General features: G+C 33.2%; 1 protein-coding gene across 2 annotated transcripts; it reads left to right on the top strand.

The window, feature by feature from the left end:
- The first annotated feature begins 13,473 nt into the window (after positions 1 to 13,473).
- Positions 13,474 to 20,112, top strand: LOC111687922 (secretory carrier-associated membrane protein 1). Of its 2 annotated transcripts, none has more exons than XM_023450406.2 (6): positions 13,474 to 13,696; positions 13,883 to 14,110; positions 17,326 to 17,527; positions 17,603 to 17,732; positions 17,805 to 18,060; positions 19,329 to 20,112. In XM_023450406.2, exons 1-6 carry the CDS (start codon positions 13,631 to 13,633, stop codon positions 19,479 to 19,481), a joined length of 1,035 nt encoding a protein of 344 aa, XP_023306174.2. In that variant the 5' UTR covers positions 13,474 to 13,630; the 3' UTR covers positions 19,482 to 20,112. The 2 variants fall into 2 exon arrangements, with proteins under 2 accessions (XP_023306174.2, XP_023306175.2); XM_023450407.2 differs by having other exon boundaries at positions 13,475 to 13,687.
- Positions 20,113 to 27,872: the final 7,760 nt, after the last annotated feature.

Below are 27,872 nucleotides of genomic sequence, written 5' to 3'. Positions count from 1 at the left end.
AAGCCGGAAAAACATCGATATATTTTAGGAAAGGATGCAGGAGAAATGCGATTCCATATAATGCCTTAAACAATTTGACTCTAAGTATGCAAAACGTCTTAAGGAGGCAATACCTAATAAAGGAGGAGCAACAAAATATTAAATTTTGTTATATATGTAATATATTACAACGACATTAATGCATTTTCACCATATGTTTATGCTAAATTATATGTCACCTGATATCCAGTACACCATGATCAACAATACAGGCTTAAACCGGACGTTTGTCAAACTCCATAAAAAAATTACAACCGTGCGGTTGCTCTCAAGTGGACTGACATCCACAGTGGTATGGTTAAATGGTATACGCCGTATTGCAAATATGGTTCTGACTCCCTCCCAGTTATCCCTCTAGCGAAAAGACGTTCGATAATACTTTGCCATTCCTCTGGCTTACCTGAGAACGCTGCCAGCGGACAAATCTTAATTTTTTCGGCGTTTAATTGATCTTGTACTGTTTCGGTAAGTGAACAAGTATTATTCATATAATACTTGTTCACTTTCTTTAGAGTTTGATGAAGATTGACCATGAGGGTGTGGGACCTGAGACTGTGCGTGTGGCTGCGGCTGAGCGTTTGTAAGACGTGATCTTTGTGGCTGGCTATTTGACATTTCCCTAACAAAATTCATAATAAAATTATTGTGATCAAACGGTCACAATTGGGTCAATTTGCATCGTAGCGAGAATAAACGATATATAAATAAAAGCCGATTTATTTAATAAAGCCACAATTTATTTATCGGAGCATACGCGGTCAACATGTCCCTTAAAAGTAAGCCGATCATCAATATGAAGACCCAAACACCAAAGAGAGACCAAAAAGCATAGCTTTAGTCTTCCCAGAATTAACAACTAAAGAATTACTTACTGGCCTCCGGTAGGTTAGTGGTTACAGTTCTAGTCTGGTAGACGGAGGTGGTGGGTTTGATTCTCACCTGAGGCACTGGTTAAGGAGCGCACAACAGGCCCGATAGAGGCCTAGGTGTATTTCTTTTGATTTGATGTATATATGTACATCCTCCTTTCAAACTAACTAACTAACTAATGAATTACTAGAAGAGAAAAACGTGCCAGACTATAATCAATATTAGACTCAAGTCCATCACTATTATCTCGATTAGCAGTAAAAAGGAGAAAGACATCATCCGCAAAAAGAAAACATCTACATTATCTAGTGGTAAAAGCCGGGAATATTTCCCATCAAACTGTTGCCTACAAGAAAGGTAGGTACTTACAAGCTGATTTCGAGAAACCAAAAAACTCGTTCAGTTTATGAATCATTACAGAGTAATTAATTTAATTAAATTCTTTCGTCAAGTCAAGAGAAACCATATTCTTTATTTATATGTTATATGCGAAGTAGGCCTTAAATCATCTATATCGTAAACAACGCCAGGTTTCAGAATAGGTACAATACGTATTAGCTTCCATACAGAGGGAAAAGACGATGTTGTCAGTTTGGATTTGACATAAAATACAAGAAAGTTAAAAACCCTAACAATATTATAATAATTTTTCTTACTAAGTGTCTTGGCGCAAAATGATTTTAAAATGTGGGGTTTATATTTATCTACATTTTACATTTTTTTAATCACCAATCCACCAATTAGAAGAACCGTTTTTAATTTATATTGCAATTTACAAGTAAATAGAGGCAAATGGCGGATTTTGGGGTGATGATGGATCAGAGGAGGAAGTTAAAAAAGATGCTTGAGAAAATAATAGTTAGTCAATCTCACGACACTCCCAAGAAAAATCGGACTCCCTCACAAGATCTGAAGCAAAGAGGATCAGGTTTTCTAGGATATGACAACTGAGAATTAACCTAAGAAGAAAAAGAGCAACGCCTTCTTATAATACACAGTCGAAGCTAAGGCATACTTCACTCAAAGAAAGCTCAAGTCAAATTCCTGCGAGTAAGAGTAACAACGCTAAGCCAGATATTTCGAAGGCGACCACGTTCTCGAGATCAACCTCGAAGATAAGGATATCTCTAAAGTCCTGAAAAATGAGAAAGTGGAAGCTGGACAGTGAATAAGGAAAAGAGTCGTCAATCTTACGCCAAAGTTGCTAGAAGACACCGGGACGATTTTTGCTATGCAGTCTACGATGCCGGTAACCTGACAGGCAAAATTCCAATAGAACAACAGAGATAAATAGAAGTCCTGGTCAACAACAAAATAGTGGCCCATGCATGCACTTTATAGTGCAAATAATAAATGTATATTAGAAATTCTTGGTGGTCAAAATGCTGAGCTGGCTGTAAAAATATTAGATATTCATTGCATGCTTGATCCAGGGAACCGAGCTATTGCGACACCTAAATCCTATAGACCGATAAGTTTTACTTCCTTCTACTTAAAACCTTGAAAAGAATAGACGAAAAGTCCTAAATTTTAAGTAACATGCTTATGGAAAGGGACGATCGGTGAAAACCGCTTTAAATGTAGTTGTCCATTACATAGGTGAATCCTTCGATAGAAAATTATACACACTGGCGGTATGCAGTAAAATCGAAGGCGCTTTCAACAATGTGCACACTGATTCTCTTACCCAATCTCTAGAACAGATTTATGTTGACCGCGTGCTCCATAACTAGATCGACTACATGCTAATGAACAGATGGATAAGCTGTGAGATGTACGATGTAATTATCAGGAAAATGCTAATTCGCGGTGTACCACAGGGTGGCATTTTGTCACCTTTACTCTGGGTTACCACGATAAATAGCCTCCTATGGACCCTAACTGAGAAAACACTTAGACCTGTCTGCAACGCATACGATCTCGTAATACTTTTAAAGGGAAAGGATCCAAATTGCTTGTGTAACAGGTCTGAGGATGCTCTCAATACGACACTGATCTGCGCTCAACCGAGAGGTAACAATGTTAACCCGGCGAAGACGGAAATCTCATATTTCCACAAAAAAGACAAAAATTTCAACCAGTAACAGACAAAGTTAGGTACTTAGGTGTAATCCTTGACCAAATATTAAAATGGAGACACCACATAGAGGATAGTATCAACAAAGCACATCGGTGCTGGGCAATATGAAGGAAAACTATGGGCATGAAATGAGGTCTTGGCTTTTTAAAAGTGTAATTAGACCAATTCTAGCTAATGCTTCAATAATCTGGTGGACTGCTTTGCACTGTAGTTAATTACTACAGGGAGTCCAGCGTACATGCTGCTTCGGTATAAGTGGTGCCATGTGTACATTGAAACATCTTTAAGATTTGAGGCGGCGCTTATAGCCAATTGGCACTATACTTTAGGCGAAATGGTAAAAAGCAGTTATAGGACACTGGCCACATTGGAAGGTTATACACAATCATCGGACGTGTCTGATCACAATTCAGAATGTCTTGGTCAAGCGGTAAACAAGAGTAAATACCAGCAAAAATCCGTTATTACACGGATGGCTCTATATTGAGCCAGAAATATGCCACCGGTTATCTTATCAAAACACGAGATTCCAGACAGAAGAAGAAGTACAAATGCATGTTTCATGGAGCATAATAGCATAATTATACATGATTTGTTTTTAATACCATATTTTTATATCATATTATGTGCCTTATTTTATTTATTTTTTTTATTTAAATAAAAATGTTTAAGAAAAAAATTCTCAATAAATATATTAATAAAGTACATTTCAAGGAAAACGTGTAAAAAGATGGCTCAAATAATACCCCAAAGACAAAAAATAAACGCCCAATTTTTTGATGAAAATTAACCTCAAAATAAGTAAAATATTGCTCGCGATAAAATAAAATAAAAATTAATTCCAATTTTAAAGCAGTTTTTCGTAATGAAATATTATTCCATATAAGTTTCACCGCAAATTTTTGTATGCGTTGTTTGGGAAAATTTTTCATTTTCAAAAATTTAATTTTTTTATTAATTTTTTAAAAGTAAAATACACAATGTGGGGTGTTATTTCATTTCTTCTAAAATTAAAAATAACCGAAAATTAAAAATATATAAATAAAAAATTTCGTGTTTTTGTAACTTGTGTATTATTTGGGACGATTTTTTAGAAATAGAAATATCATCAAATATGTTTTTTATCTATAACAATTTTTGACGATTTCAAAAAATCAATTTACTATTTTTTCTAAAAAATTGACTATTTTGCACCCAAATCATCTGGCATCTATTCTATGCCCGTTAATATAACAACCTTTTGATAAAACAAGAGACCCTAACAGCTGTTTTAGATTGTTGTGTGGTGAGTTTCCGTAAAAACGTAAACAAATAAAACAAAAACAAATTACTAAACATATTCATTTTGTGCTAAGAAAAATATATGTATTTGAATACATAAGATGTTTTATAGTCAGTGTTCTAGGAGTACATCATTTATACGCACATAAAGAAAACAACCCGACGAAAAATAAAACAAACCGTAACAGCTGTTTTATCAAAATAAACATTTTTTTTGGTGTGGTGAGTTATTTTTGTTTACAGATCGTCCGATAGCAGTTATATATCATTTTATATATACGGCCATAGTTACATTTTTTGTAAAAAAAAAGTTTGTTGTTGTAGTACACACCCTAGAACGATGAAATCCGGAAAAAAATGTATGTCATCCCATTTCTACACTTCCAACTTAAAGTTCTATATAGGTTTTTATCGTGCACAAGATCGTCCGATAGCAGTTATATATCATTTTATATATACGGCCATAGTTACATTTTTTGTAAAAAAAAGTTTGTTGTTGTAGTACACACCCTAGAACGATGAAATCCGGAAAAAAATGTATGCCATCCGATTTCTACACTTCCAACTTAAAGTTCTATATAGGTTTTTATCGTGCACAAGATCGTCCGATAGCAGTTATATATCATTTTATATATACGGCTATAGTAACATTTTTTGTAAAAAAAAGTTTGTTGTTGTAGTACACACCCTAGAACGATGAAATCCGGAAAAAAATGTATATCATCCGATTTCTACACTTCTGACTTAAAGTTCTATATAGGTTTTTATCGTGCACAAGATCGTCCGATAGCAGTTATATATCATTTTATATATACGGCCATAGTTACATTTTTTGTAAAAAAAAGTTTGTTGTTGTAGTACACACCCTAGAACGATGAAATCCGGAAAAAAATGTATGTCATCCCATTTCTACACTTCCAACTTAAAGTTCTATATAGGTTTTTATCGTGCACAAGATCGTCCGATAGCAGTTATATATCATTTTATATATACGGCCATAGTTACATTTTTTGTAAAAAAAAGTTTGTTGTTGTAGTACACACCCTAGAACGATGAAATTTTTTTGTAAAAAAAAAGATTGTTGTTGTAGTACACACCCTAGAACGATGAAATCCGGAAAAAAATGTATGCCATCCGATTTCTACACTTCCAACTTAAAGTTCTATATAAGTTTTTATCGTGCACAAGATCGTCCGATAGCAGTTATATATCATTTTATATATACGGCCATAGTTACATTTTTTGTATAAAAAAAAGTTTGTTGTTGTAGTACACACCCTAGAACGATGAAATCCGGAAAAAAATGTATGTCATCCCATTTCTACACTTCCAACTTAAAGTTCTATATAGGTTTTTATCGTGCACAAGATCGTCCGATAGCAGTTATATATCATTTTATATATACGGCCATAGTTACATTTTTTGTAAAAAAAAAGTTTGTTGTTGTAGTACACACCCTAGAACGATAAAATCCGGAAAAAAATGTATGCCATCCGATTTCTACACTTCCAACTTAAAGTTCTATATAGGTTTTTATCGTGCACAAGATCGCCCGATAGCAGTTATATATCATTTTATATATACGGCTATAGTAACATTTTTTGTAAAAAAAAAGTTTGTTGTTGTAGTACACACCCTAGAACGATGAAATCCGGAAAAAATGTATGCCATCCGATTTCTACACTTCCAACTTAAAGTTCTATATAGGTTTTTATCGTGCACAAGATCGTCCGATAGCAGTTATATATCATTTTATATATACGGCTATAGTAACATTTTTTGTAAAAAAAAAGTTTGTTGTTGTAGTACACACCCTAGAACGATGAAATCCGGAAAAAAATGTATGCCATCCGATTTCTACACTTCCAACTTAAAGTTCTATATAGGTTTTTATCGTGCACAAGATCGTCCGATAGCAGTTATATATCATTTTATATATACGGCCATAGTTACATTTTTTGTAAAAAAAAAAGTTTGTTGTTGTAGTACACACCCTAGAACGATGAAATCCGGAAAAAAATGTATGCCATCCGATTTCTACACTTCCAACTTAAAGTTCTATATAAGTTTTTATCGTGCACAAGATCGTCCGATAGCAGTTATATATCATTTTATATATACGGCTGTTGGAAATGGATTTATTGTACTTTAGTTTTTTATACTTGTACTTATTTTCAATGTAAATTTTCTATCGAATTAGTTTTTGAGAAATTTGTATTAATGTTGGAAAAAATATTTTTTAGTTTGTCAGAAATTTTCAACTAATAAATATTAATTTTAATAAATATAATTTATATAAAATATAAAAAGTAATATTATTAACAATGGTTATGGGCCCAGATCTACAATAAAAGATTCTGTGCAATTTGATTTCATAAAATATAAAAAGTAAAATATTTATCGAAAAATGGCAAACTCAAATTACCAAATAGAAAAATTGAATCCAGATAATTATGCATCTTGGTGTATACAGATGCGAAGTCTCCTAATTACTCAAGATTATTGGGATATGATTGAATTTACGTTGAGTGAAACGGCAACTCAAGAAGAAAAGATGTTATGGAAGATCAAGGATAACAAGGCCCTAGCAACAATAACATTAGCGGTGAGAACTTCTGAGCTAATACATATTAAGGATTGTAAGACAGCAAAGGAGGCTTGGTATAAATTAGAAAATATTTATAGAGCAAAAAACCCATCAAGAAAAGTAAATTTATTTAAACAATTCGTAAGATTTAAGTTCACATCTGACGAAAAGTATGGACCACAAATTAATAAATTTTGTTCCATAGCTGAAGATTTAAAAAATCTAGACATAAATTTTCCGGAAGAACTATTATCTATATTTCTATTATGCAGTTTACCTCAAGATTTAGAAAATTTTGTAGTGGCAATTGAAAGCAGAGATGCAATGCCTAGTCTGGAACAATTGAAAACGAAAATTTTGGAAGAAGAACAGCGTAAAAATGAAAACGTTAGTACCGGTAAGGAACAAGTGTTTGCAATTAAAAACAAGAAACAAAACTTCAACAAAAATAGATCGTATAATGAGAGTAGATCAAATAATGAAAATAAATCGAAAAATTTAAAATGTTTTGAATGTGGAAAAAAGGGACATATCAAATCTCAGTGTTATTCCAAAAACAAAGCAAACAACGTAAATAGTGCTATGCTTGTCATCAATTCCTGTATGAATGAAGAAAATCGGGATGAATGGATCCTAGATAGTGGTGCATCATCTCATGTTTGTGGAAATAAAAATGCATTTTCAAAATTAAATGAGTATGATAGCAGTGTAATACTTGCTTCTGGTGATAAATTTAAAGTAAGTGGAATTGGTGAAATAGAGGTAAAATTTTGGAATAAATGTTACACATTAAAGGAAGTTTTATACATACCAAATATAAAGTCTAATTTTCTTTCGATAAGTAAGATATCTGAAAAAGGTTATTCTATAACATTTTCGAAAAACAAGGTGGAAATTTTTAAGAATGAAGAATTTCAATTCAAAGCATTTGTTTCGAATGGTATTTATAAAATTAAATCAAAGGTAATGGATAATTTAATGCTAAATACAGAAAATCCTAAAAATAATTTATGGCACAAGCGTTACGGTCATTTGAATATATCAGATCTCAAGAAATTGGAGAGAAAAGAAATGGTTCGCGGATTACAAGGTAATATACCAAATGAAAATAATTGTGTTACGTGTTCCATTTGCAAAATGTCAACCAAACCATTCAAATCGATTGGTACCACAGTTTCAAATAATTTATTAGAACTAGTACATACAGATATATGTGGACCAATGAAAGTTAAATCACAAGGTGGTGCAGCATACTTTATAACATTTATAGACGATTACTCACGGTACATCACAGTTTATGTTTTGAAGAATAAATCTGATGCTTTCAATGCATTTAAGGAATACCTTGCAATGGCAGAAAAACAGACTGGATGCAAATTGAAACGTTTGAGAAGTGATAACGGTCGTGAGTATGTTAATCGAAATTTTAATGATTTTTTAAAGGAAAATGGTATTGTACATGAGACCACGGTATGTTATACTCCACAACAAAACGGAGTTTCAGAAAGAGCAAATAGGACTTTGATTGAAATGACTCGATGTATGCTGGAAGATTCTAAATTACCGAAATATCTATGGGCTGAAGCTATAAATACAAGTGTCCACATCAAGAATAGATCACCAACTAAGGTATTGGAAAATATTACGCCTTATGAAAGATGGACTGGAAGAAAACCTTGCGTTTCTTATTTTAAAATCTTTGGATGCAAAGCTGTTGTCTTAAACAAGAAACCAGGTAGATCCAAGCTTGACCCAAAAGGTAACATTTACTCATTTGTTGGTTACCAATCTAATACGAAAGGTTATCGTTTGTATAACATAAAAACCAAAGCATTAGTTGTGGAAAGAGATGTGAAATTTTACGAAAATGAGTTTGAAAATGATAAAACTGATGAAAATTATTGTGATCTTTATGACATTTTTGATTGTTCAAATTTAATTAATAATCAAAATCCTGTTCAAGGTTCTACTCAAGAAAATCCAGTAAATGATGTTGAATCGCAAAGAAATAGAAATGAAGAAATAGAAACAAATCAAACCCTAGATACTGAAGAGGAGAATATTTCAAATCATATTAGTGATGATGATTCCGATTTTTTTGGTTTCGATGAGTCTGAGGATAATATTACTTACGAGCAAGTTCCAAATGAATGTGGCAAACGTAAAAGAGGTAGGCCATCTATATTAAGAATGGGTAAACCAGGTAGACCACGTAAAATGTACAAAACAAATAATGACGAACTAAATGTCATAAAAGATTTGAGTTCCGACCCTAAAAGTGTAAAAGAAGCAATTAACAGCAACGAATCTAAAAATTGGCAAGAAGCTATGAACAAAGAATATGAATCGTTAATAAAGAAGGGAACTTGGGAGCTTGTTGAAAAACCTGAAGATAAAAATATAATTGGTAGTAAATGGATTTTTACTAAAAAGCGTTTAGCTGATGGAACCGTTGAGAAATATAAAGCTCGTTTGGTGGCTCAAGGTTGCTTTCAACAATATAATCAAGATTACACTGAAACATATTCACCTGTAATACGTCATCCCACAATTCGGCTAATTTTAGCTTTAGCAGTAAAATATGAATTAGTAGTGAAACATGTTGATGTAATAGCAGCTTATTTAAATGGTGATTTAAAAGAGGAAATATATATGAAACAACCTCAAATGTTTGTTAAAACGGGACAAGAAAATATGGTATGTAAATTAAAAAAATCTATTTATGGTCTGAAACAAGCAGGAAGGCAATGGAATAATAAAATTAATGAAATTTTAATAAAAATGAATTTCATTCAATGTAAAACTGACAGTTGCGTATTTATATATCATAAAAATGATGAAATCAATATAATAGCACTTTACGTTGATGATATATTATTAGCTTGTTCTTCTAGCAAAACCATGGAAAATATTTTAGATACTTTGAAGTTACATGTGGAAATAGTTGATCGTGGTCATGCAAATTACTACCTTGGAATGGAAATAGAAAGAAATGATACCAGAGGAGATATCAAAATTAATCAGAAAAACTTCATAAATGAACTACTTAAACAATGGAATATGCATGAATGTAAACCAGCTAAAATTCCTTTCGCTGCAGGAACGGTATTAACAAAATGTGAAGAAGAAAATTGCGAAAATATGATAGATCTGAAGAAATATCAATCACTTATTGGAAGTTTGATGTATTTAGCTACAATTACAAGACCAGATATTGCTCACACGGTTTCAAACTTAGCTCAATTCAGTTCTCATGCGCATAATGAACATTTTGTTGCAGCCAAACATGTCCTACGTTATTTGAAATATAAAGATGTGTCATTGAGTTATACGAAGAATGGAAATGGATTAAAATGTTTTTCTGATGCAGACTGGGGTTCAAATATAATTGACCGTAAGTCGTATAGTGGTTTTGTGCTCTTTTTCGCTGGGGGTCCGATATCTTGGGAGTCGAAAAACAAAACATTGTCGCATTAAGTTCTATGGAAGCCGAATATATTGCAATGTGCCAAGCCGCTAAGGAAATAAGTTTTTATAGAAGTCTATTAAATGAATTAAATTTCCAAGATTTGATTAAAAAGCCAACCGTATTATACTGTGACAATCAAGGAGCTCAATACCTTACGAAAAGCCAAATGGTGATGAAAAGAAGCAAACACATAGATATCAGATACCATTATATCAAAGAAAAATACAATGCAAATGAAATACATTTGGAATATGTTCCAACAGACGATAATGCAGCTGATATTTTGACTAAGTGTTTAACAAATCAAAATCATTTGAAATGTTGTAATCTTTTGAATTTAAAATGAAAGATATTTTTTAATTTTGTTTTTAACTTCATTTATAACTTTATATGTTAATTATGTATTTAATTATTGATAATGAAATTTACATTGAGGGGGTAATTGTTGGAAATGGATTTATTGTACTTTAGTTTTTTATACTTGTACTTATTTTCAATGTAAATTTTCTATCGAATTAGTTTTTGAGAAATTTGTATTAATGTTGGAAAAAATATTTTTTAGTTTGTCAGAAATTTTCAACTAATAAATATTAATTTTAATAAATATAATTTATATAAAATACGAAAAGTAATATTATTAACAACGGCTATAGTAACATTTTTTGTAAAAAAAAAGTTTGTTGTTGTAGTACACACCCTAGAACGATGGAATCCGGAAAAAATGTATGCCATCCGATTTCTACACTTCCAACTTAAAGTTCTACATAGGCTTTTATCGTGCACAAGATCGTCCGATAGCAGTTATATATCATTTTATATATACGGCCATAGTAAAATTTTTTTGTAAAAAAAAAGTTTGTTGTTGTAGTACACACCTAGAACGATGAAATCCGGAAAAAGTTTATGCCATCTGATTTCTACACTTCCAACTTAAAGTTCTATATAGGTTTTTATCGTGCACAAGATCGTCCGATAGCAGTTATATATCATTTTATATATACGGCCATAGTAACATTTTTTGTAAAAAAAAGTTTGTTGTTGTAGTACACACCCTAGAACGATGAAATCCGGAAAAAAAATTTATGCCATCCGATTTCTACATTTCCAACTTAAAGTTCTATATAGGTTTTTATCGTGCACAAGATCGTCCGATAGCAGTTATATATCATTTTATATATACGGCCATAGTAAAATTTTTTGTAAAAAAGTTTGTTGTTGTAGTACACACCCTAGAACGATGAAATCCGGAAAAAAAATTATGCAATCCGATTTCTACATTTCAACTTAAAGTTTTATATAGGTTTTTATCGTGCACAAGATCGTCCGATAGCAGTTATATGTCATTTTATATATACGGCCATAGTAACATTTTTTGTAAAAAAAGTTTGTTGTAGTACACACCCTAGAACGATGAAATTTGAAAAAAAAAAATATGCCATCCGATTTCTACACTTCCAACTTAGAGTTCTATATAGGTTTTTATCGTGCACAAGATCGTCCGATAGCAGTTATATATCATTTTATATATACGGCCATAGTAAAATTTTTTTGTAAAAAAAAGTTTGTTGTTGTAGTACACACCCTAGAACGATGAAATCCGGAAAAAATTTATGCCATCTGATTTCTACACTTCCAACTTAAAGCTCTATATAGGTTTTTATCGTGCACAAGATCGTCCGATAGCAGTTATATATCATTTTATATATACGGCCATAGTTACATTTTTTGTAAAAAAAAAAGTTTGTTGTTGTAGTACACACCCTAGAACGATGAAATCCGGAAAAAAATGTATGCCATCCGGTTTCTACACTTCCAACTTAAAGTTCTATATAGGTTTTTATCGTGCACAAGATCGTCCGATAGCAGTTATATATCATTTTATATATACGGCTGTAGTAACTTTTTTTGTAAAAAAAAAGTTTGTTGTTGTAGTACACACCCTAGAACGATGAAATCCGGAAAAAATGTATGCCATCCGATTTTACACTTCCAACTTAAAGTTCTATATAGGTTTTTATCGTGCACAAGATCGTCCGATAGCACTTATATTTCATTTTATATATATGACAATAGTAACATTTTTTGAATGTTTTTTATTAAAAGGCATTCTGTAACGATATAATCCCAATTATATTTATATTTTATCAGATTTGTTCCTTTCCACATTTATACACATATTTTAATTGATCAAAAATATTTTTTTTAATGTAAATCATGAAAATCAATTTTTTTGAATTTTTTCCACGTGCTTAAACACATATTGAAAACGTCAATAATGAAAACGAGTTTTTGCGTCTTTTCCACGTGCAGAAACACATATTTGTAAACAAAAATAACTCACCACACCAAAAAAAATGTTTATTTTGATAAAACAGCTGTTACGGTTTGTTTTATTTTTCGTCGGGTTGTTTTCTTTATGTGCGTTTCTTTATGTGCGTTTTAAAGTCAACCTTTCGACTTATCCATAGATGATAGTCGACTTTGCTACAAAAAGTCGATTGTTCAAAAGTCGATTTATTTAACCCTACTATGTGGCAATCCAGAAATAATAGATTGTTGTCAACTCTTTTAATTCAAAAAGCACTAATTTTAATAAAAATGTTATATTTTACTTAAGTATTGCCAGATAACAGTAGATAATACATTTTTTTTATTCATAATACATTTTTTATTTATACTACTTTATGGTAGCAAAGCACTGGGTATAGCTAGTTCTTTCTTAAATCTATAATATCCCACTCAGACCGAGTCGAAATTAAGTAATTTGGGCTCGAAATTATAAATGAAATCTTAACTGTTCCGACCGGTGTTTTTTACACTTGGACGGATTTTGCTTGTCACGGATTATGCTTGTTTTGTGTAACTTTGTTAATGTTTAAATGTTATAATTACCACTTTAATAAAATATACTTATTTTTAAATTTAAATTTTATATATATTTTTTTGTGAATAAAAATATGTGCTTTTTATTGGGATTTTAAGTTGATTTCATTAAGCAAAATTACTTGATTTCCAATTAACAAAATATATTAATATCGTTTCGTATGAATGAGCTATAAGTGCTGGGCAAAAATGATTGAAAGCACTATAAAATCACCAAGTTGACAATTCACTCGATTAAGTGGGAGAAAGCGTTAAAATACATTTTTTCCATAAACGAAAATAGTCGCTAAGTTACCATCACTTTTCAATAATAGTGACACAGCTTTTACAAAATTATCAAAAAGAAAAAAAAAATATAATACTTCTGTGAAAATAAATACATATAAAATCTATTGATTCATAATTTATTGATTAAACAAATATGTCGGGTTTTGATGACAATCCATTTGGCGAACCAACTGTAGATAATCCGTTTGCGGTAAGAAATGTAATTACCATATTATTTAGCAATCGTATGAAATAGAAAACAAGAAGAGAAAATAAGTACATAAATGAAATAATGTATTTTTTCATATTGACTCACATTCCTTATCTTAATTTGGAGACATATTGTATTGTGATGTGCATAAAGAACAATATATAATTTTTGTTTTCTGTTTTATATCTTGTATAGGATCCAGCTATTCAACAAGCGACGCGTACAACGACAAATGTACAGAATTCTTTAGAGGATTATAATCCATTTGAGCAAGAACAAAGTAAACCACAACTTCAAATAAATTCAACAAACAATGCAGCAGTGGTTCAGCCTCTATCACAAAACATTCCGCCTACTCAACAGCGCGTTGCAACCACAGCCACACCTAGTACCAGTGTGCAAATAACCACAGAGGAATTGCAGGTAATGTGATCTCTAAATCGAAATTAGTTTCTACAAACAAATCTTATAAGGCTTTTTGTTTAATATTTGAATATAATAGTAAGACAAATACATATATGTTTGAATGTATGTACTTTAAAAATTCTCGAAAACAAATAATGTATTTCTATATTATTGACAAATATTTATGCACTTGGAGTACAAAACAATTCTTGTTTGCTGCCTAATAATCAGCATTTTAATTGATTTTACTGTATGCGAATGATGTTCTATTATTTCTCAAAAATATGCATTATACAAAAAATACTGAAAAAATTTTTAAATTTCGAATATCAGAAAATGAACTGTTATTGGTATTAAGAAATAGTCTGTACCTATACAAATAAATAAAAATAATGACAACAACACTATAGCTTGTAAAGTGAAGTCATACAAAACTGTACTTTAAGTTAAACAATTATTTTATTAATTTTACTAGCTTTTCACTTGGCAAACGCTTCAAAATCATTAGTTGGTAGTAAATGCATTGTTACATTCTATGTTCTTGCCAATTCATAGATTAATGCCCAAATTTAAAAAGTAGTTTTTGAGTTTTTTTTCATATACTTGTGTATCCTCTTTATTTTAGTTTTTCATTAACATATTTAAAAAAAATATTATGAACATGAACTTACCATTACTTACTACTTATTTTTTTTTTAAAGAAATTAGTTTACAAATACAATTTGTAAGTGCTTATGTGTGTCAAAGTCGGTCCTTATAAGTGTAAATCTTTATAAATATCGAAGTACGCAAACCACAGTTTTAGTTACAGTGGACGTCCACTAGTACGAATTATATAGTGTCAGGCCCTTTCGTAGTACCGAAAAATTCGTATTATTGAACAACACATTTTGTATGTTTAAATTCAAATTTTCATGAACAATTACATAACGAAACAAAATATAATAAATATGTATTATTTCAAATTTCTTGTACATAAACAGGCATAAAAGGGACATATTTACGTATACGAATTGTTAATGAAAGAATCGTGAGTCCAATGGTTGAAATGAGATATAGAAGATTTTAAATTTTAATTTTTTTTAATATATGTGCCAAAGACAATTTGCATGTACATATCTGTTCTAAAATGTATAAAACATGTTCAGATTACATAAAATTTTAATTAGAAACTTGAATGGAATATACTTTCAAAAACAATTCTCTAATTTAAAATTTTCTCTTAAAAACTTGGAATAGTTAAAGGATCACATATAGTAATGCTTAATCCCATTGGAATGTGGAGTCATACTACTTTCAAAATTGACAGTTCATACATATGTAAATAACATTTTACTTATTAGAAAATCCACAATTAAACATTGATGTTTATTACTTTGTAAAATGATTCCGACGACCTTTTCAATAACAGCACTTTTGAAGCTTCAATATTGTTCTCATTGGCGATATTATTAAATTTAATTTCTTTTCTTTGGTCATCGAAATTACAAGAAAATAAATTAATTACACTAAATAAATGTTGATTTGTAAATATACATGCAGTAAATTGTGTGTATAGGTCTTTTAAAAACACAAAACATTTGTAATAAATACAAAAAACTTTAAAATTACTGAGCTAAAGGTGAATGATACCGAAATAAAAACATAATAAAAACTTCATTCATACGCAAAATAAAAATGCGTTATTCGTACTATCGAACAGAAAAATTGTGACTTTATTCGTACTATAGAGTAGACAATGCAACAATTTTGCCATTCGTATTATTGGACATTCGTAATAAAGAGGGTACGAACTATTGGACGTCCACTGTCTTTGTTTTTAAATATTATGTAAAAAAATTTTATTATGTATGTAAAATCATTTTTTAGAAGACCTCAAATATCTGCGAGAATAAGTCCACAGAAAATCAGCCAATGGTCGAGCGCAATCAAAGCAATCATATCAATTCAAAACACTCTAATATAAGCTGATATTCTTAAAAAGTATTACTTTAAATATAATTGCTCCATTATTGTTGGTAGGTTAGGTTAGGTTATGCAGACTGCTTACTGACAAGAGTAAGTCTTTACTTGGGTCCTTTAAGGTACCTTAGTAACGTCTGTAAAGAGACGTTACAAAGTTTAGCGAAAACTTTTTTCGTAATATGTAAATATTATTTCAGTCACAGAATTTCTCTGCGATCAACGGTAGAATTTTTACTACCTCCAGTTATAGTTTAACTGATTAGGACAATTTTTGTATGAGAACTGTCAACATAAAAGATAAAAAATAACTAGACATTGTAAAAATTATGCTTAAGACAATATGTTAGTATTTTTTGTTATTAAAAAAACATTTAGTAAATATTAGGTGTGTTCGCGTACTCGATTTTAATTTTACTAAATTTTTTTCTTGAGAAAAAATTTGCAAACGAACATATGTTTTTTAAACATATGATTGATAATGTTAACAAAAGAAATACGTTATTTGAATTTTCATTTGTTGTTTATGTATTTTGAAAATTTCACATCTAGCGATTTTCATTGACGCTTGGCTTTGTATTTTATATTCTATTATATTTTTCTTTATATTTTGTTTACTTAAGAATTTGCATTACTACTCAGCTGTATAAAATCATTGCTGGAAAATATTTACAAATTGGCGTTCGCGTACGTTTTTAGATATTTTTTGGATTTAGAGTAAATTAAAAATTTCTCTCTATCATAGAGTTACTGGAAAGTACGCGAACACACCTATTATGTATTTATCAAGAGATTTTTGTAATTTTTTATTTTTCATTTAAATTAAAAATAAAAAACGTTTGTTTGTGATCAGTAAAATTTTAAATTATTTTTAACTTTTTTCCTCAGATGAACAAATATTTAACAAAAACAAATATTTTAATTTCCATTAAAAATTATGGATATGATCCATTGAAACAATCCCAATACTACCCCCTGTAAACACGATTAGGGTACATGATCCGATAAGTAGACTAATGTAATGCAGCATCATGTATATTTTTATGATAATGTATTTATTCTGCATTACATAGGACCATATAATTTTAGCAAGGGGGTATTTTTGGATTTACTTTGATGTAATGCTTGGTAGTCTCATTTTTTGAATTGCTCGCAACAAAAATAATTTTTAAAAATTTCCTAAGTAAATACAAATACATATTCATGTCCATTTCAAGCCTTAAATCAATAAATATCTTTAAGAGTATAATTTTTTTTTTTTAATTTTTTAGAGACGTCAAGAGGAACTTGATCGCAAAGCAGCTGAATTGGATAGACGTGAACAGCAATTACAGGGAAATATACCCCAGCTAAACAATTGGCCACCATTACCAGATAATTTTTGCGTTAAACCTTGTTTTTATCAAGATTTCAACTTAGAAATACCTCCTGAGTTTCAGAGACTTGTTAAACATTTATATTATACATGGATGTGTAAGTTAAGATTGAAATTTATATTTTTTTATTAGTATAAAATAGTTCAAAAATCAAAAAATCTTAATTTTTCAGTTTATACATTAACTATGTGCGTCAATATTATTGGTGGACTAATAATTTTATTGCATAGTAAAGAGTTTACGAATTTTGGCCTTGCGATTTTTTATACATTGCTATTTACGCCTGCTTCATATATTTGCTGGTGCGTGAGAAAACACAGAATTAATAATGAAAACTAATGATATTAATTTTTCTTTTTGTTTTATTTCTACAGGTTCAGACCAGCCTACAAAGCTTTTCGCAATGATTCAAGTTTTAATTTTATGGTATTCTTTTTTGTTTACTTCTTTCAAACAATCTTCTCGGTTTTCCAAGCAATAGGATTTCCTGGTACTGGTTATTGTGGTTTCATAGTTGCCATATCCGAATTTGATTCATCGGCCGCAGGCATCATCGTAGGACTGCTGTTGCTATGTATTGCCTTCTGTTTCGCTATTACGGCAGCTGCAAATATTATGATGATAACAAAGGTAGGTTTTAATTTCTTAAATATTTATTGGACTAGAACGCGGAGTGTGGCTTTTTTTGCCAAGCCTAAGATAATAATATTACCTTAAATAAAAAAATAGGTAAACACGAACCACGGATATAACTTTGATTATTTTTTATTGTTAAAATATAATACAAGTTCTCATATTCCTTTATCCTATTTATTATGGTGACCGTACTAACTCTCATGCGTTTCAAAATTGGGCTTTCTTTATTTTTATACTACACCACTATAGTGGGGAGGGTATTATGTGTTTGTGCTAAAGTTTGTAACACCCAAAAATATTGGCCCTAGACCCACCTTAAAGAATACCAATCGGCTCAGAATCACTTTCTGAGTCGATTTAGCTATGTTCGTCTGTCCGTCCGTCTATCTGTCTACGCACGCTACAGGTCGCAATTTTCAAGATAATTTGATAAAATTTGGCACATACTCTTTTTTTGGTTCAAGGACGAACGCTATTGAATATAGTTGAATTCGGTCCATTATTTCTCCTAGCCCCCATACAACCGTACCCCCTGAATCGGGCCTTTAGGCTCATAATTACGTTAAATGTTTTATAATGTTAACAAAAATCAGCAAAAATTAGTTTTATAGAACAGTAAATGACAATACTAATTTTTATAGTGATCGGGCCTCATTTGACCCTAGCCCCCATATAAACTCCCCTTCAGAAAATGACTTGAAGGTCAAAATTAACTTATAATTACTAATAAAACGATCAAAATCTACATAAATGACTTTGAAGTAGACGTAAATTCATCTTCCAAAATTTATAAGTATAGGACCATATTCTCCCTTTCTCCCCTATGAGCACTCTTGTAGAAAACCTCTTTTTTGTCAACAATAAGTAAAAATTTCACAATAAAACAAATTAAATGCTTTATATAAAAAAACATCCACAATTTTAACATACTGACTGGTGTAGGGTATCATATGGTCGGCAATGTCCGACTATAAATTCATACTTGTTTTTACAAATGATTTGATTAGAAAAATTATGGGAATAATTAAAACGAAATTAAATTGATCAAGACGGAAGGTGTAAAGTGAATAATAATGTAAAATATTTTACAATTTTAAATAATTTCATAGTTTATACAGACGATTTAAAATAATTTATAAAATTGCACTTTTATTTTTCATGAAAAAATGTTACCATGTTGTTAAAATGTTAGATCTTTTTTATACTGAAATAGGTCGTTTATTATCTATACTTTGTTAACAATTTTTTTGGTGAATTTTCAGATTCATTCAATATATCGTAGTTCTGGCGCTAGTATGGCGAAGGCTCAGGCTGAATTTGCAACCGAATTTATGCGCAATCAGCACGTTCAGCAAGCTGCATCTGACGTCGTTAATACCACTGTAAATTCTCAATTCAACAATCGTCGATACTAATTTGAATATTGTTAACAATATGCATTGGACTGTATTAAAATAAAACTAGCTAACATCTCAACATTAATGAATGGCGCGATTCGCAAAAAAAAATGTGCAAAAAGAGCAGATTACTATTTAATACATATAATATACGTACATGCAGATTTAAACTAATAGTTTTCAAAACGTGAACATGTATTTGCTTATTTATTGACTTTGTTTTTATATTTATTTTTTCAAACACCTAAATCATTATGAATTGCGAGAATATTTGAATATTTTCAAAACTAGATTTGTTAAAATATTATTTGTTCTATTGTATTTTTTAAATTATTCTTCGACACGAGGAATATCAATGTGTACGTCCACTTATTTACATTTAACATAAAACATATAACTTACACAATTCAAAATGTTTAATCATATAAAACTTAACTTTTGAAATAAAAGGAAAAGAAAAACAATTAATAATAATCATATAGATAACGGTTAGAATATTTGTAGTCTCATATTCCTTTAAAACTGTTCCTAAACAGTACTTTCTTAACATATTTACTATATATAATATTATTTTCCCCTTTTTTGTTATAACTTACATAAATACCATTATGTAATAAAAAATAATTTTATTATTAGATGTATATATTTATGCTCGACTTGTTTTATTTGGCATTGTAAAAAAATTCTTATTTCTCATTGAACATAGTGTTTGTAATATTAAAACTCAACGGATATTCTTTATTTCATATGATCATCATAGAAATATTCCATTTTATGTCTAACAAATAAGATATTGATGTTCCAACATAGTTCATAGGAGTTCAATATTGAGATTTCATAGCACAAGTGCTAAGGTAAGAAAATTTTGTCGACGCTACTGTTGGTTTATTTCTTCTTCCTTAAATGAAAACTTATTTAGTCTCTACATTCCGTGATGAATCAGCTGATTCGTTTTTGGCTTAAGTAAACCTCTACAAGTCGTTAGTTACGTCCGTCCAGTTAGCAACGAAAAATAGCAACGGCAGAGAAAATTTTGGGAATTAAGTGGCAACACCACAGGGGAAAAATAAATTGCTTAGCTAATAAAAAATACCATGGAAAACTCAATGGAAAGAGGTGGGAAACACAGAATGGAATCTAGACTACATATAGTCTTGGAACTATAGTTCCTTGGAAAATTAGATTCCTCTAAAAACGGTCAGAAAATCGTTGCTGGTGAACTCCTTGAAAAAATTCTTCCGTGCAAAAAATCGGTAGAGCAGATCCTTGGAAAATTGGCTTCCTCCAAAATGGTCAGTAAAATCGTTGCTGGTGAACTGTATAGGATCTAGCGAGTGTCGCGCCAAAAACTCCTTGGAATATGGTAGGAGACATGATAAGGATTGAAAAAATCCTTCCGTGCAAAAAATAGAGCAGATCCTTGGAAAATTATTTATATTATTTGAAAACGCAAATTCGCCTAAAACGGTATATTTACCGCTTTCTTATATTGTGTATATGAACATTCAATTCATTTGATATTTTATATTGCGTTGCGGAACAACGTCTCGATTAAAAAGGATTTTTTGTATTAATTTTACGGCATAAATGGTAAGATTTTAAATTAAATTAATTTATTTCTTGTTTACAGAAGCAAAAAAATGAAAAGTTTGTTTTTATAATCGCAATTTATTTTTATTGAATAACAAATTGTATATTAGTGAAACCTATAATAAAAAAAATGAATGATAAATTAATGAGAAATTTGTTTATTTAATAAAAACAAATCGCGCTGATAAAAATAAATTTTTAAATTGAACTTTTTTTGCTCTGTAAAATTTAAAAAATTGTTTCCCGTTACTCTTAAAATAAGAGTGGAGCACGAGAGGGGCGTGCGGAAGAGGGGAAAAAATTTTATTTTTAGAAATGGTCGCAGAATACACCAAAATCGACAGCAACAACCTCAACAACAGCAACAACATCAACAACATCAACAACAGCAACATCAAAAACAGTAACATCAACAACAGCAACAACAACCACAACATCAACCACAACAACAACCACAACATCAACCACAACAACAACCTCAACAACAACAACCACAACAAAAAAACTCAACAACAACACCCACAACAACAACAAAAACCTCAACAACAGCACCCACAACAACAACAAAAACCTCAACAACAATCTCAACAACTTCAAATGCCAAAAAAATCGAATACAATTAGATGATCAAGCTCTCGCTTATCATCTCGATTTAATGGATCTCTGCAAGTCCCCCCCTCCACCACCTCCACCCCTCCCAAAATCAAAATAATTTTATGTACCTATATGTATTTTGTACGTTCGTACTATGTAACTTTAATGTAACTTTAATGTAATTTTAATGTTTATTATTATTAATAAAATGAATTTGATTTAAATAAAAAAATATGCTTCTCTTCCATATTAAGTTCCGAGAGTTATAAGCATCGAAAGTTTTGATTAATAATATCATTACTTCTAAAAATGTAGTTCTGAAAATGTAAATTGCCTTTTTCACTTCGATTTTTACATTAAATTTTTTGTTGTTCTGCCAATGTTTTGTTAGGTTAGGTTAAGAAGGGTTATACACCGTAAAAACGGTGTATATCCACTCGGAGACCATAAGGTCCATTGTGATTCCCTTCAAAAAGTGAAGATTCAAAACAGAGAAGCCAAAACACTTCCACAACACAAGAATGAACGAAAATAGAAAAGAAAATACGTAGAGAGTGGATTTTCAAAAACATGTCCCCCTATAAAGCCCAGTTAAAGAAGTGACTAATTTCCTTGACAAAACCTAGTAGACTGCGAGGGTTAAATCCCGCAATTTCCCCCAGTTCGCCATGGAACCTATTCCCTAGCCATTTCAACCTGAGGTTCTGTATCCTAGGACACTGGCAAATAACATGCTCGATCGTCTCCACTTCCTCCTCATCCTCGCATAACCTGCAATAGTCCGGTACATTACTGTCCCACTAACTAACAAAGGTTCTAACTGAGCAGTGTCCAGTTAGAATTCCTATCAGAACTCATAGACTGCGTCTGTCCAGTCCTATGAGTATTTTGGTAGCACCCATATCAAGTTTTGGCCACAGGGCCTTTGATATTTGCAATCCAATCTACTATTCCAGGACTGGTTAATGATATCACGTATTCTTTCGAATAACAACCTATTATAGTGACAAATGGGTGGTTTAACCCAGGGCACATTTCAGTGCCCTGGCACCCAACACAATCTAATGACAAACAGTCTCATAATGTCCCTAAGGGCATTTCTGCAATCTACAACTAGGTGCGAGTGTACCGTGTGACAATCCAATGCTCTAAGAGCAGCTTGACTATCAACATAAATTGTCACGACCGACCCCGGATCGATATGATTCCGAATCAGTTCCGTCGCTTTCCAGATCGCTAGGATCTCTGCTTGGAAGACACTACATTCGTCAGGGAGTCTGAATGACCGTTTTATGTAGATATCAGCGATATAGACACCGGCACCCGTGCCGGTATCCATCTTGGACCCGTCAGTAAAAACTGCACACCCTCCAAACAGTCTATCGGATACAAGCCAATCATCCCTAGTTGGAAATTCTATCAAAGGTGTTTCCCCGAAGTCTAGAGTCGTAATATCATAATCCGTAATTCCGTGAAGGGAATTACCCTGATCAAGCAGACCTACTTCGTACTAAATTTTTGTATGATTGTCGCGCGAGGGTTTCACTAACGAAGACTCGTAGAGTCTTAGTAGATTCCTAGCCGCCACACCCGCTACAAAATGTTCTATTGGTGACAGGTTCAGAAAGATGTCCAAGGCCGCTTGCTTAGTACTTCTAATGGCACCAATAATGCCAATGGAGGCACACCCTTGAGCTTTATTGAGCAACTTCCTGTAACTGTCCTTTCTCAATGTCTCCCACCAGACAATGCAACCATAAGGTAGAATAGGCCTGACAACCGATGTGTAAATCCAATTTACCATATCTGGTTGCAGACCCCAATTCTTCCCTATGGAATTCTTGCATGTGTAGTAGGCATTGAGACCCTTTTTCATTCTTTCCTGAGTATTTTCCTTCCATGACAGCTTGCTATCAAGGAAGATCCCTAAATACTTAGCTCCTCTAGATAAACCTAATTCGACGTCATCTAACTTTGGCAATCTGAAATTGTCTACCTTATACCTTCTGGTAAGTAGTATCAGTTCCGTTTTACAAGGATTAACACCCAGTCCCTTATCTTTCGCCCATAGCGAGAGTTCACCTAATGCAGTCTCCATGATGTCACTGATCGTGGGTAGAAATTTTCCTTTGTTCAGTATCACCACGTCGTCCGCATAGGCAACTATCTTCCTACCCTTAGATTCAAATAGCCTTAGGATACCGTTAACCGCTAGTAGCCACAGAAGAGGAGATAAAACACCTCCCTGTGGTGTCCCTCTGGTAACCCTTCTCCTAATGCAATGATCCCCTAGGGTCGAGTTAATAATTCTACTGCTAAGCATACAGACTATCCAACTCACCAGGAAGTCCTGAACTCCGAGCCCTATAAGCGAATCTCTAATAGCCTCAATCCTTATATTATTGAAGGCTCCCTCAATGTCCAAAAACGCAGCCAGAGTATAATACTTATTCTTCAAGCCGTGCTCAACACAACTTACCACCTCATGCAGTGCACTCTCAACAGATTTACCCTTAAGGTAGGCATGTTGAGCGCCACTAATGAGGCGAGTATTAATATTGTTCCTTAGATGTAGATCTATCAGTCTCTCAAGTGTCTTCAAAAGAAAAGAAGACAGGCTGATAGGTCTAAAATCCTTTGGCTTTGAGTGGCTTACCTTACCGGCCTTGGGTATGAAAATAACCCTAACCTCCCTCCACCTCCTTGGTAAATACCTACTACCAAGGCATCTCTTAAAAATCTTCATCAGAAGAGATATAGCGTCCTGAGGCAAGTTCTTTAGTAGAGCTGGAAATATACCATCCGGCCCCGGTAACTTGAAGGGGTCGAATGAATTAACCGCCCATACTAACTTTTCCCTAGTGACTATCTCCTCTATGCAACTGTAGGTGCTACTTGGCGCCACAGACTCGAAGTCCTGTTGGTCGTCAACCACATCTTCAGTTGCAAGACAACCCGGAAAATGTGTTTCCATTAGCAGAGCTAAGGTCTCAGAGCTAGACTCAGTCCATGAGTTATCACTCCTTTGGATATACCCTATGACCCTTGGGTCCTTAGATAATATCCGTCGGAATCTTGAAAACTCGTTGACATTGTCTATGGATTCACAGTACTGGGTCCATGAAATCATTTTAGCCCTTTTGAGATCAGCCTTATACTTATTGAAACACATTTTACAGTTGTTCCAGTCAATTGCTCGACCTGTGGGCTTGGTCCTATTGAACAATTTCCTAACAGTCGACCTTTGAACGTCGGCGTATCGCCCTTGTTACAGATGATGTGATTATTATCAGTTATAAAGTCAAATATTAACTCACCTCTTTTGTTGATATCCTTGCTGCCCCATTGGCAATGATGAGCACACACACAAGGATCGCACACAAGGATCGCACACAAGGATCGCACTTTTTCTTTTCGCATATGCCGTTAGCTCACGCACCTCAGAGCCGGGTGGGTCAGTCGCCTCGTACGGCATATACACCGAAGCCAGTGTGAGCGTACGCCTACCTTTGGCTTCTCTGTTTATTACGGTTATGTCACCGCTCCTAAAAGAATGAGAAATGAGAAAACCTAATTTATTCTTTGCCAGGATACAAGTCCTTACCTTGCCCTCGGAAGACGGGACAAATAAGGTGTACCCTTTGACCTTTAAACCAAGAACCTTATTGTTGTTCATCCAAGGTTCTTGGATAAGGGCCACGTCCGTCTGTGAATCGATGAGGAAGGTTACTAAATCGGCTGAAGCTGCTTCACAGTGATGCAGGTTTATCTGCACCACTAGCAACTTCTTTGGTTCTGTCATGTTTCGGGTACCGGAACCTGACAGTGCCAAGACCAAATTTAGCAAACCCCCATCTCATCCAGGACTTCTAAGGACTTACGATCCACTGCGAATCGAAAGTCCTTGCCAGTATTCTCCTTACAAACCAGTGAGTTCACATGTCTCCATTGGTCTGTAAGAAGACTACCATTATGTTTGGCCAATAATGCCAGTATGGTTTGCACCGTTCTTACGGGTGGTGGAATCCACACTGTTACTATTGACCGTAGTGGCAGTTCGGAAGCTTGTATCACCTCAAGCTTTGCTGCTGGGTTAATGTCGCTACATTTGCCAATTGCCGATTTTAAGAATTCCAAGGAGTTCTTGTTTCCGCAATTGACAACCTTCACGCACTTAACCCAGTCTGCACCATTGAAGGATACATCCTCCGACTCACCCTCAAAGATGGCGATTTCATCAATCAGCCTTCCTTCAATTGATTGCCAGAAATCGGTACTGATCCTCCCATCTGGATCATTCCGATCAATGACTGCCACTTGAAGGCATACATCTTCGCTGGTCGACTTCTTCACCTTCTTACTGGATGAAGAGGGTTGATCATCACCAGATCGGGCTCTCTTAATTGTCTCCTTACGGGGACCTTTAGGAGCGCCAGCCGGGGATGGACCAGACCTCATCTTTGTGCTAGGTGACTTTGACACCACTGGTTTGGAGGGTCGGTCACTACCGGAGCCCTTTCCCTTACTGACGTTCTTGCGGAGGTCTGTAGGAGAGCGGGCCGGAAGTTTACCGGTCCTCTTTACCTTACCTGGTGTCGTTTCCACCTTGCTAGGGTTTTTGGGTGGTAGACCTTTGACCTCCGCAGCTCGCTCCGAAGACATGAGCGCATTGGTTCCCGGGATACCACCCTCTTTGCCTTTCGGCAGACTGCAGGTTGATGTTGCTATCGACCCATCACTCTTTTGAGTGTTAGTCGGGTTGATTGCAGCATTCACCTGTTGTCTCCGGGGAGTGGACCAACCCAGAACGTCACCAACGGGGCCGTATATTCTCTCGAATTTAGCGAAGCTTTGTCGGTGCCTTCTGAGCAGGAGCCTCTCCCTTGACGAGAACTTTGAAGAATCAGCCTTTGCCATCTTAGATAGAAAGGCGAGAGACCTCAAAGTCCCGTTCCTAGCCTTCTCCTCCTTCGTTCGGCCTGTATAATTAATATCTCGTGGAGGGGCACTTGGCTTCTCTTCCACGGCCACTTGCCGAACGACCTGTGAACGGTCTTCTCCCAAATGTCCCCTTTGGATCCTCTTGGCCTCTTCAGCAGAGGATGTTATCTTAACAGTCTGACTGTCAGCAAGCTCTTCGTCAGACAGAGATAAATTCCCCAGCTTCTGTGTGGCACTCGTTTCACCAAAGGAGTCACTTGACACCTCAATGTTTTGTTAAGTGTTGTGCTAAAATGTTCTACAGAAGAAAAAAAGTGCTAAAGTTTTTTTAATATTACAAAACAGTATAAATTGTTTTTTCTAGTTTTTATTAAAATATTGATTATGTAGTGCATGACTCCAATATTTTTGGTACTATATCTTCAATTTTATTTTCATTTTGATATTTTTCTAATGATCTTATTTCATTTTCAATATAATTAGTTATATATTCATAAACAACATTTTATTTTGTTAAAGATTTTTAATACTAAAATTCTATACAAAATTTTATTTATAAAACTTGTATAGAATAAAAATTTGCTTATAATTAAGGCCACTTAACACTATGCATTTCGAATCTATTCTTTTCGAATTTGTATTATTGAACATAAAAATTCAGTTTAAATGGAGCCAATTTTCCAAGGATCTACTCTACCGATTTTTTGCACGGGAGGATTTTTTCAATCCTCACCATGTCTCCTACCATAATCCAAGGAGTTTTTGGCGCGACACTCGCTAGATTCTATACAGTTCACCAGCAACGATTTTACTGACCATTTTGGAAGAAGCCGATTTTCCAAGGATCTGCTCTACCGATTTTTTGCACGAAAGGATTTTTTCAATCCTTACCATGTCTCCTACCATATTCCAAGGAGTTTTTGGCGCGACACTCGCTAGATCCTATACAGTTCACCAGCAACGATTTTACTGACCATTTTGGAGGAAGCCAATTTTCCAAGGATCTGCTCTACCGATTTTTTGCACGGAAGGATTTTTTCAATCCTTACCATGTCTTCTACCATATTCCAAGGAGTTTTTGGCGCGACACTCGCTAGATCCTATACAGTTCACCAGCAATGATTTTCTGACCGTTTTTAGAGGAATCTAATTTTCCAAGGAACTATAGTTCCAAGACTATATATAGTCTTGATTCCATTCTGTGTTTCCCAGCTCTTTCTATTGAGTTTTCCATGGTATTTTTTATTAGCTAAGCAATTTATTTTTCCCCTGTGGTGTTGCCAC

The sequence above is a fragment of the Lucilia cuprina genome, chromosome 3 (assembly GCF_022045245.1).
Source record: "Lucilia cuprina isolate Lc7/37 chromosome 3, ASM2204524v1, whole genome shotgun sequence".
In the NCBI taxonomy this organism is placed as follows: Eukaryota; Metazoa; Arthropoda; class Insecta; order Diptera; family Calliphoridae; genus Lucilia; species Lucilia cuprina.
The sequence above is the reverse complement of the archived record's forward strand: the minus strand, read 5'-3'. Positions and strand labels throughout refer to the sequence as shown.